Source organism: Parasteatoda tepidariorum, chromosome 10, assembly GCF_043381705.1.
Source record: "Parasteatoda tepidariorum isolate YZ-2023 chromosome 10, CAS_Ptep_4.0, whole genome shotgun sequence".
In the NCBI taxonomy this organism is placed as follows: Eukaryota; Metazoa; Arthropoda; class Arachnida; order Araneae; family Theridiidae; genus Parasteatoda; species Parasteatoda tepidariorum.
This window is the reverse complement of record NC_092213.1, coordinates 81048539-81061148: the sequence shown is the minus strand read 5'-3', so window position 1 is coordinate 81061148 and position 12610 is coordinate 81048539. Positions and strand designations below refer to the sequence as shown.

General features: G+C 29.8%; 1 protein-coding gene across 1 annotated transcript; it reads right to left on the bottom strand.

Moving 5' to 3' along the window:
- Positions 1–4380: 4380 nt before the first annotated feature.
- LOC139426903 (acidic leucine-rich nuclear phosphoprotein 32 family member B-like) lies at positions 4381–12116 on the bottom strand. The gene is made up of 3 exons (XM_071187039.1): positions 12014–12116; positions 6014–6092; positions 4381–4582 (listed from the first exon to the last, which is right to left on the bottom strand). Exons 1-3 carry the CDS (start codon positions 12114–12116, stop codon positions 4381–4383), a joined length of 384 nt encoding a protein of 127 aa, XP_071043140.1.
- Positions 12117–12610: the final 494 nt, after the last annotated feature.

Below are 12610 nucleotides of genomic sequence, written 5' to 3'. Positions count from 1 at the left end.
TTTAGTGCAAACATTTTAGTGACAATAAAAGGAAAATTCCCACACTAGGTTGCCGTAAGGTGACATGCTTTTCTGGGGTTATGATTGATAAGCACTCTTGATCGTCTCCAACAAGAAATATGTACACGATTAAGTGACCTCAATTTCAAATTTGGATTTCTAATAGACGTTGAAAATTTATTAAACAAGGATAACGTTGATAACGACCTTGAAAAAAAAATTGTGGAAAATTTGGGTGAATTTTATAACACAGATTTCAATGCAATAGAACTTTTTATCAAAATATGTGACAGCAAAATGTTACTCCGGAGTAGAAAAGAAATTGAACCCTAAAACTCCATTAGAATTTCTTACTTTTATAATCAATCTCGAATGGAGAAGATGTTTTTCCAAATCTGAGAGCGGCACTTCAAATACTCCTGACTATCTCAGCNGTAGAAAAGAAATTGAACCTAAAACTCCATTAGAATTTCTTACTTATATAATCAATCTCGAATGGAGAAGATGTTTTTTCAAATCTGAGAGCGGCACTTCAAATACTCCTGACTACCTCAGTATCAATTTCTAGCTGCGAACATTCATTAAGCAAATTAAAATTAATTTTGACAGATCGCCTAAGTCACCTAGCATTTTTAAGTGTGGAAAGAGAAAAAATTTAAATGATCAATTTTGATGATATTATTGATACATTTGCTTCATCAAGAGCACGGAAAATTTAGGCATAGTAATTAGTTTTATTAATGCATTATAATCATATGATTATTAAATATATGTATCTCCTTAGAGATAATAAATATTTACTTTTTTACTGTTTCAAAACTGCGTGTTTTTAATGTATTTCTTTATAAATATGCAAAATAAATAATAGGTATCTTTCGAACTAATTCTAGATGTTCATATACATTTCAAAATCTAGTCTTGTTCTCTCAACTACATTTTTTGTCTCAAATTTAAAGTCTAGCTTGAGTCTATTACTTTATTTATTTTACTTTATTTATTTATTAATTTGCGAGTATTTTTTACATATAACATTATATGGTTTTCGAATGGGGGGGGACGCTAAAAGGGTATTGTGCCCCGGGCGCGAGTTAAGCTCGCTACGTCACTGGTTATGAAGCAATGTCTTATAGATTCAAAATTACAGGTTAAAAGGGCAGTTTCTCTTCCTTAAGAAAAGGAAAACTGGTTTTACAAAGTATTTCTGCATATCATATATTAATATTATAATATCATATATATTTATAATTGGATCCAATGTTAAGGCGTAGTGCCTTTTTACAATTATAATGGTGCTGGACAGAAAGAAATATCGTGATGTCATAATGTTAAGGAGTAGTGCATACTGCCACTTTTTACTAGTAAGTAATATTAAATTAGATGTATGTCTTACTCTATTTATAAATAAAATATACTTTGGACTTGACAAATATTATATTTTCTTCAGAAAACAAATATACAGATGCAAAGGAATCACAGCAACATTATTATATAAATGTCAAATTCTTGATTAACAATTTTCAGACATATAAAAATCACAGTAACATAATTATTCGAATGTCAAATTCTTGATAAATAATTCACAGTTGCGTTATGTTTGAATGGCATGCTCTTTAGGAAGTAAGATTTACAACTTTTTAGGTGTTACAGTCGTGATTTACTTCCAGACCATCAGTCGTGATTTACTTCCTTTTGAACAATCTGCTGAACATTCGAGAGAGGAAATGAAAGCATCCTTTCCCTTTAGCATTTTGTTCAGATTGTTCATGGTTGGTTAGCTCAATATCACTTCGATCTCAAAACTCTCTTTCATCTCTTAAGGGACAATCACGATATTTCAATCTAAAATTTTAAAATAGTGCTCACATTATTGGAAAGTTAAATACTGTTTTTTAGTTTGTTTTTGTTACAACAGCTTCGTTTTGAAATATAAGCTTTTTGTATAGAGTAAAATGTATTTAGGTTCAGATAAATTTTCTAAAGCACAGATTTCAAAAACTCGATTTTTACTCCACAATGATCAAAACCGTTATCTGATTTACGACGATGAGAAGCAATTTTGTGATGGATTTATTGGGGAGATTTTATTTTCCAGATTTTTTGATAATATGTTTTGTGCAAACTTTCCTGATTTAAAACTTTTGATTTATTTCAGTTGCTTAAAATTAGTTAAAAATATTTAGAATGGTTTTTCTGTTAGTTTTTTTTTTCAATCTGTTTAGCCAAAGTAAAATACATCAATAGTGTGAGGAGAAAAAAAAAACTTTTTAAAAATAATACATTATCGAACAAAAATCCCACCACCCAAAAAAAAATCAGGAGAAACACAAAATAAAACAGAAATGGTAACATATAAGGCGATAAGTGAGAACTGCTGCTTACTTATGAACTTCTTGCAAAAATGATTTAAATATATTCTCGTAACTAAGTTGGAAGATTACAAAATATGAAGTACCGCACTGAAATGGTCGTTAAGACACGGTTCCCAGCAGATCACTGGCTGCGGTCAATGTGCGGGTGGGTGACCACTTGGATTAGTCTGCATAGGGACCGAGGGTGTGCTGTATGGGTCCTCGTTAAACTTTTCTACCGTAAAGTGTTCGACATCGCGTGCAGGTCGTCGGGCGACCGAAGCGGGGCTGCCATTCCCTCTGCAGAGGATCAAAATTGTGATGGCACGTCTTCGGAACATCCTCAGGGATGTTTCCCAGACCGTTGCCAACAACCCGTTGTGCAGCTCTAGTGCGATGCAAATAACAACAACAAATATTAAATTAAAGCGTGAATAGATATTAATGGGATATATTTTTAAGGCACGTTCTTACTGAAGTACAGAACCACATTTGATTTCTCGGTTACCTTGGATGGGCCCGAATACTGGACCTGCGCAAATTACATGACACTGGATAATTCAAAATTTTCAAGAAATAAAAGGGTGAAGTTTAAATAGAAAATTCATATTTGATAGTTTTTTTAGAGAATTTATTAACATTTATTAAAAAAATATTTATTGAATCTGGGAGAAGCTAATTTTTAGTTATAGAATTTTTTAGTCACGGGTTTACCCGAATCTGATTTGCACTTGTTAAAAATATAATTCTAGTTAGCAAAAAGAATTTTGTGTATATATATATGTATATATTAAAGAGCATAAATGCATAAATGAAAATCATTACTTTACATGTGTTCTAAGACAATGTCTATATTAAAAAAGTTTCGAAAAAGTTCAAATACCTCTCGTCCTCAATGCCATATTCGATTGAATCCTTATCATGTACTAGATCCAACTTATATAATCTTGCTATCTTTTCCTCAGTGAACAAGTAAGTTGGATAAGTAAAGATATCTCTAAAAGTAAAAAATAAAGGGAAAAAAACATTCAACTTACAAGTTCAATATGATGTTTTTGCTTAATAAGTTTGTTGTTAAAGATTAAATATATTTATCAACTAAGCAACATTTAAAATATTTTTAAAATGTTACTATATGGAAGTATTTATTTTAGATACTTGTTTTAATTATTTATTTAGTAAAAAAACATGTAGATCGTCGTAAGAGTGATAGTTAAAGTAGCAATGAAAAGTAAATTCCAAAATTGTGTCCATGGATTGTCTAAAAATATTTTACAGTTAAAAAAAGTATGTTTGCCATATAGTTATTAACCACATTCGTTTTTTTTTAATCTAAAATTTATAAAACAGAGATTTTGTTTTTTACTCAATTTACATTGTTTTTTCGGTAATTCTTATACTGAGAATGGTCTATGGAAATATGACTGATGTTTATAAAGAAAATACATTAAAACAGTGTAAAATAATGAGATGAAATCTACAATAAAAATGTTCTGATGTAATTCATTTTAATATTTTTTCGTATCAAAATAAATGTCTTTTCTTGTGTTGAATTGTTTAGATCTCTTATATCCTAAGCTACTACATAAAAATGTATTTTTTTACGAATTTTTTAATCTTTTGTGGAAAATTGGTTTATACGAGTTGGTTATAACTTTGTCCTTCTTTTAGCAATTGTATTCTTAATTATTTCATTTGATTTAGCAAATTCTTGTAAAGTTAATGTACTTCAAATTGTTTAAAAAGACTTAAATGTTTTTTTCTTCTTTTTTTTTGGCAAAGCGAAGAATTCAATTTGTTAAATAATCGGACGTATTCATTCGATTCATGGTTCATAGGGATTAAAAAAATTACACTAATCGGCAGATTTGTTGCCATTTAAATTTTTATATCAACATTTTGTTTTAAAATAGTTACGAAAGTACTATTTGAAATACGTCAAAAAAAACTCAACCATTGAAGCTCGTTTAATTAAAATATTAAACTATCATTAAGAAAAATATTAATTATTAAACTATCATTAAGAAAAATATTAATTATCATACCTAATAAATTCCTCATCTCCATCATCCTCAACCTCACAATTCTCAACCTCACCATTCTCAACCTCATCAACCTCTACCTCATCATCCTCAACATCAAATCCAATATCATCACGTTCATCTTCCGTATCATCCTCATCATCATCAGAGGTTTGCACCTCAGCTTTCATCTCCATCATATATTCTTCATCACTAAAATTATAAGAAGAATACATATTTTTTAAATATTTCTGAAGCTAATAGATTTTTATTTAAAAAACATTTCTGTGATGTCCAGTGATTAAAGCGATCTTAGAATGTGACTTCCAGAGTTTCTTAAAGTTTAGAGTGTTCAAAATAAAAATGAGCTTCTTAAAAACTTTTGATCTAAATATCAGATTTTTTCCTACTACAGTCAAACCTTGCTATAGCGAACACGGTTTATAGTGAACTTCCGGATATAGTGAACGAAATGTTCGTTTCCATACCCTGCTACACACGTATAATGTAATTTTTTGTGCATAAAAGCGCAAGAACCAGCACAAGAGAGGGAGTTGGATATTATGAACTTTTTTCTGTCTTCGACTGATTTATTTTCTTCGTTTTTTGTTTTTTTTTTTGNATAATTTTGAAATTTCTATTTCAAAATAAATACAAATACCGATTTTTAAAACCATCTATGGCAAGGAATGTAGCAATAAACATTTTTCTTGTTAGCTTCATCATTGAATAGCATTATTGAACTGGTTCAGCATTCAAGGAAACCGCAATCTTCCAGTATCTGGACAAATGCTTCAAGTCAAAGCCGATGAATTAGCTGAGCGATTGGGTGAGATTACTTTTATGTGCTCGAATGGATGGTTAAACGGGTTTAAAAACCGGGATATATAAATTCAGAAAAAATTATCGCAGAGTCAGGAAGTGTTTCCGTATCTGTTGTTGAGGATTGTGCATCAGCTAAAGATTACTATTTTTTCTTTTTTTGTATGATAGGAAAAGAATAATAAAAAGTAAAAGTTAGCACATTTTTGTTACTACATATTATTTTTCAATCATTTTTGTACTTCCTTTTATGGGTCATTTATTTAAATAATGTGTAATTAAAAGGGGGAAGTTTGGAAAGATTAATTAAAATTGTTTGCGAAACGGATATAGTGAAATCCCGGTTATAGTGAACAGAAATTTTGGTCCCTTGAAGGTTCACTATAGCGGGGTTTGACTGTAATATGTAAACTAATGGTTCACCCTAAAAAAGCCTTTTAATTTATGCATACTATAATTAAAGTTAAAGAAATCAGACGCAAAAACATACATTCTCTGAATATATATATTTTTTACAGAGGTTTTTACCTTCAAAGTTTGAAAAGTAATCTGCGAAATGTGGTCCTAATAGTTTAATCAAGAGGATGACGGAAAATTTGGACTCTAAATTTTACATTTTATTTTGCACATTCAGACATGTGTATAAATCCAAAGGTAAGTTTTAGTACTTTTAGTTATATTTCATTCATTCGTCTCATTGTTTTTAATTGTGTGTTTGCTTTCTGTGTAAATATTTCAAATACTTTAAAAGGGTACCCTTTTTTGAAAAAAAGGAAAGAAAATAATGACAAAGGCTTGAAAATTTTTAGGATAACTACTTACTCTCCGCTCATATCAATCTCATCCAAATCAAAATCATCCCCATCGAATTCATCATCGAATTCGCTACCATCCTCATATGCTGAAATATCAATTAAAATAAAGTCTGAATAAAACTAAGTTTGAAAATTAACCTTTCTTAATTAAGTTTTAAAATAAATGTATCTTCAATTTAATAATGAAAGAAAATTTAGCAGACTAACGCACGTACAATCTTTCGCAACTTATATTTAAATTCAATTCAAAAAGGTTGAAAATCTTCTTTGAAGAAGCTATATATTTTTTTGAAATCGAACAGTTTAATAAAATGATAACTAAATAATTCATGTGATATAATGATGCCATCATAATCAATCATGTGATACAATGATTGATTTAATAACAAACAATTAATCGTTGTATCACATTAAAAGATTGTACCAAATACAAAGAAAAGGAAATCTAACAAATTATAAGACTGCATCGTTTACACTAGATAGCCTAAGGAAGTCATTTTGACTGCTTTTAATTTCAATTAGAAAAACAATCATGTATATAATGACCAATTTCTTAGACTTTTGTGACTTTTTGTACAACATATCATTTTTTTTATTGTTAATATTTACTAATAACTTGTTATATAACTGTAAATAATATGAAAATTAATTTTAAACAAATTTATTTACGCATTCACAATCCTGTCATTTTGACTGATTTTGGGCAATGTAGGTATATACTAATTTTCAGTCTTTCTAGTGTTAATTAAACTTCGTCAAGTATGTTTCTTTAATAGAGAAACAAAACATAGTTTCTAAATGAAAATGTCTGTATTTAGCAAACACGTTAATGATTAATAAGAGAAAAAAGAATTTAAAAAAAATTGTACGAAGCATTAAATATTTTTTTCGAAAAAATTACTACGATGGAAAAAATTTCGTGTATTTTAACACTGAAAATGGTTGCAACTTTTTAACACCAAAATGGTGTTCTACTGCACCAAGAACCGAGGATGGTTCCTGATGTAATGGAACACTAAAAATGTTCCTTTACACTTCTTGGTGTACAGTAGTCACGACTACTTTTGCTATTCATTGAAACTAAAATTTATAATTACAGTTGGATGTGTTACACATAAGAATAAGTAAAGTTTTAGTGACATTACAGTATAAAACAAGTCATAAATTTAGGATTTTATATGTAATACTATAATTATTTAATTCAATTGGCAGATTTATGAACACCTTGTTATGAAAACATAATTATCTTTATTATGCAACTAAAAGTATACATATCTTTTCATAACAGTTCAGCATCATTTCATAAATCAAACTTTTACCTTCTCTTATAGATTGTTAATAAAAATATATCCATCGTTTGGCGATTTCCAAATTTAAGCAAAGTTTGGGGAAAACGTTTCACAAATGGAGTAAAAGCATCTGAGCTTGGTGTAAACTTTATTATTTACCGGAGTTAAGATTTAGCTACGTGCTCTAAGGAGTGTGCAAGCACTCATACAGTATTGACTTGAAATAACGCACAATTTTTCATAGTTTCGAACATAGCATTCGGATAATATTGCATCACACTCAAATGGGTAAATAACATTCTAACGTAATTTTTTGTTTATAACGCTTGAATAAGATATATTTTGTATACATGCATTTTTTTAAATATTTTATAACCATCGTTGAACAGCCGACCAAGTTTTTGGGTTTACGACTTCCATTGTTTAACTCCGTAGCCTTGTCTTTTTGAACCCAATCCAGAAGACGAGGGAACTCCTGGATCAAGTATTGGGAGAAATTCGGCTTCGTGGTGGACTTTTTGATGAAACTAACCCGCATTTGCGTTACATAGAGAGAAAGACAACGAGAACCTTCCACGATTAGCCTGACGGCAAAGGAACTCTAACCCATGATCCGTCTACCACTTATTTCACGTCAGCACTGTGGTAGGTGCAAGCCGGATGCGGATTCGCATCGACCAGCTGTCACCGGGATTTGAGCTCGGTTAACCTCACTGGAAGGCGAACGCTCTATCCCCTGAACCATCGCGGCTCAGAATAAGATATATATCATACATCAAGAACATAAAATCGAATGGATTCTAGAATAAACCCTGTTCGTGGCGATTTTTTATAATCTCGCCTACCAAGTTTTTGAGATTTCGCCAAGATAGGGTTCCGGATGATATTTCGGAGAATTTTGATAAATAAATTGTTAATGTTGTTTGAATAAATTGTATATATATATATATATATATATATATATATANATATATTAATAATCAAAAAGTACCGTTAATCCCAGTAATAATCACCAACTTGGCGAGATTTCAAAAAGGCGCCAAGAGGTGGTCTATTCTAGGATTTTACCCATAAAATCTATATCATCATTATATTTCTCGATAAAAGTTCACAACTGGGTAATCCACATATTTTAATGTTTTTCTTTTCTTTTTTTCTTCAAGTTCTTGCAGAAAACGGGAAAAATATTTATAAGTGAGATTTATAAAAGGTTTTACATTCAGTATGTTAAGTTTCAGGTCACAGTGCCCAATCCTAGCGGCACCCTACTCTATACCCAAACCTATTTTTTCTCTAAATTTTCATTTGAACTTGTTTGCTATTCGCTATTTAACACTGCCACGCAGCGAAACAGTCAAATTGGACTACCCAATTGAAAAAAAAGAAGAAAAAAGTTTTAGTAAATTATCCATAATTTTTTTCTGAGTTTAAAATTTTTTTATAATAAATGTTAGTTTTTCCAATTTTTTTTTAATGTTTATGAAATTTCCTCAATCTTTTTGTTAAATGTTGATCACTGTACAGAAGTTTTATATCGTTTTAAAAATATTCTAGTTTCATATCAATAAGTAGTCAAAACTACAAAAATAATAAAAAGTATGTTTTTATACTTACGATTGGGTCGGGGATACTTTTCCCTTTCCTTTCTCCAATGATTCAAAAGAGCAAAACGATATAAATCGCTTTTTTCCATAATTATCACTTTTTAATTTCACAAAAGACTACCAGCATTTGAGAAATCTCAAACAAGAATGAGTAAAAAATATTTTTTTAATCGAACTAACAGATGCAACTTTTGCAACAATGTTTTGAAATGGACCATTGTTTAAATAATATCTTGCATTAAAATTTTTTCTATTCTAAAACTCTCTATTACTTTATTGTTGTAAAAGTTTCAATGTTAAGTATTGTTGAAAATATTTTTAAAAATTGGTTATTCTAAATCTAATGTAAGAAAAAATAATATTAATAATGATCGGTTCAAGAATTAAGTTTAAAAAAACTGATTTCTTCCATACATTTTTATTTATTCGAAAGACTAAATTGACAAATAAAAATTATTTTAACTTTAAGTACAATGTATAAAAACAGGGCGGAGATTATTTTGGAAAAAAAAATTCATTTAATAGAAAATTGACTCTTTAAATTTAAGCCTTCTCAAGGTACTACTTAGTACCTTCTAAAGGTACTTCCAAGGTACTCTACTTAGGGCAAATATGGGTTCCACTTCGTCACTGCACTAATAACTGCACGTCACTACTTAAATAATTTTACTTATTAATTAATTTTATTTATTAATTAATTTTATTTATTAATTAATTTTATTTATTAATTAATTTCATTTATTAATTTATTTCTTTATAAATTTATTTTATTTATTGGTTTATTTTATCTATCATTATTTTTATTCAGTGTTGCAAAAAAAACTGACTCACTTATTCATTTACTCATTTAATGGTTTTAAAAAAAACTTAAAAATTAAACTTAAAAAAACTTTAAAAAAACTTAAAAAAAAACTTTAAAAAAAACTTAAAGACTTAAATATCAACTTCAGTAAAAATTTTGAAAATCGATAGTGGAGTGGTTAAAGTCTGGGTTCGATGTCCTGCAGCGTTTTGAAATCCACCCAGCTTTAAAACGATGGGTGCAAGTTTGGCAGTGAAGTGACCATTGCTGGACGCATTACCAACATTTTGGCGTTTGTCTCAAAATTGTTAACCTTCAACGATCCCTATGACCCACAACGGAATGTTGCTGGAATGTTTAATTTGCTTGGTAAAAATTTAAAACCAATGGTCTCCATAGCAACGAAAAACATTTAATGACGCTTGTTAGAGTAGTACAACAAATATTTTTGAAATAACATAAATTTCAATTGCATCTCTTATTTTACATTTAACTAAGATGAAAGCTTAATACATATATTCTTTCATTGTGTGTGTTGAATGTTTTTACTTAGTGCAAATCATCATCACACTGTAAATATCAGTACACTGTAAAACCCGTCAGTTTTATGCTAGCTTCCTCATTAATCTATCATATGAACACAAAAAATCTATATTTCGTGAATCCATGGCTTTCTAGTGCGGAATTCAGCTAAATTTTCGCAATTACGATGCACAAATTTGGCCAATCAAAAGCCTGCATTTTTACATCTCGCATTTTGCGGTACGTTTGATAAAAATACAAGCTTCTGATTGGCTTTAATTGAGCCATCGTAATTGCGAAAATTTAGCTTAATTCCGCCCTAATGTCAGCAAGGATATGAGTTTTTCGCATCTAGATGACAAAGTTAACAATCAAAAAATTGCATTCGGTATGATAGACATAAAATTGTCAGAAAATAAAAGAACGATATTTCGTTTGACCATTAGAGTCAATTTTCTTGTTATTTATAAAGAGGTGAAAATTTTAAATACCTCTATAAAGTTCGGTTTTTCATTACTGAAGCAGAGAAGTTTTTGCTCCTTGCCCCAATTAAGCTAAGTCGAGCTAAATCTTATTTAGGCTTAGGGGTAAATCCGACCTTAAGAGGATTGTTCATTCAATGAATTTAATTTAAAAAAAGAAAAGAAAAAAAAAGATATATATATATANATATATATAATAATGCTGACGAAATTCTGAAAAGTACTGACTTTATAGTTATTTTACGACAACAAAAAACAATTATGTTTGAGGACGCTATGAAACGTTTAGACAATCTTTCAGTTTTCAGATAAAAAGAAAAATCAACTTTGTTGCCAAATTTCACTTCACACTCCTATAATGCTTGAAAAAAAAATTTAAAAATTAGTCGAGTATTTCCTCGTTAATGCAAACGATTATTCCGTTGGGAGCATTTCTTCGGTTGATTTCTTTACAGTTCGGCAATGCAAGCGACATTTTACTTAAGCATCTCTCTTTTATTTTTATGCTTCGTCCTGACATTTGTGTTGAGTCTTTCCTTAATGGCCTCAGAGAATAACCATTTTAGTATTTATTAAGCGGAGTGGTTTCATCCCCTAAGGAAGCGTATAATGGAAGCAGTAAATCTCAGCTCCTTTCCCTATTAGAGGAGACAAGAAACACATGGGAATATCCATTCTTCTAATATGCGAAAACTAACATGGTTGGAAAGACAACCTCACTAAATCGATCCTTTTAACTGTTTTCATATGTTATACAGAAAAGATATCCCGCATAATACCTTTTGCTCTTAAGTCCTGATTTTAGCACAGTGGCTTGAAATGTTGGTCCCAAATATGCTTAATAATTTATTTTTTTTAAACTGTCATTCTCGTGGGAAGTGTAATTCCCACCAACTTTTCATTAATTATTTGAATTAAGGAAATTATTTTCCAACTTATGATTTGTGCTGTCGTCTTCTGATAACTTCAGGAGATACAAATGAAAAAATAAAAAATAAATAAATAAAATAGAAAATAAATAAATAAAATAAAAAATAAATAAATAAAATAAAAAATAAATAAAGTAAAAATAAATAAAATAAAACATAAGCAAAATAAAAAATAAATAAAATAAAACATAAACAAAATAAAACATAAACAAAATAAATAAAATAATGTACATATATAATGGAAGAACAAATAAGTTTCTGCCGTTTTGTATAAAAAATTAGCAGTTTATTGTGAAAAAACGGTACATTATTTTTTATTTAAAGTATTCTCCTTTAACAAACACTACTTTTTACCGTCTTTCTGGGAGCATTCAGATACCACTTCTTAAGAATTCATCATCTTTCGAGGACATCCACAAATCGATCCATTTATTGGCTTCTTCAAATGATGCAAATTTTTGCTCAGACAGACCACGTGCCATCGATCGGAATAGGTGATGATCTGAAAGGAGAAGGTCTGGTGAATACGGCGGGTGGGGTAGGACTTCCCATAGAAGTGTTTCCAAATCGCAACATCAATTTTCATGCAAAATCGACGTTCAATGTCTCTTGGCTTCAGATCGTATGGAACCCAATTTCCTTGCTTTTGGATCATTCCCAACGATTTTATACGATGTAAAATTGCTTGCTGAGTCACTTGTAATGTAATAGTAAGTTCTTTTTGAGTTTTGGGACGAATCTTCTTCCAATAATTCTACCAATTTTTTGTCTTCGTACAATTTTGTCTTTCCGCTGCGTTTTTTGTCTTCCCCGTCAAACTCGCCGATTTTTAACTTCTCTTACTTAAAGCAGCCCGCCTCGCTATATGCTTCTCCAAGCAATCGATGCACCTCAGCTGCAGATTTCTTCAAATTAAAGAAGTAAATCAAAAGTTTCCGTTAATGACGCTTATTTGGCCCAAAACCTGACATTTTTG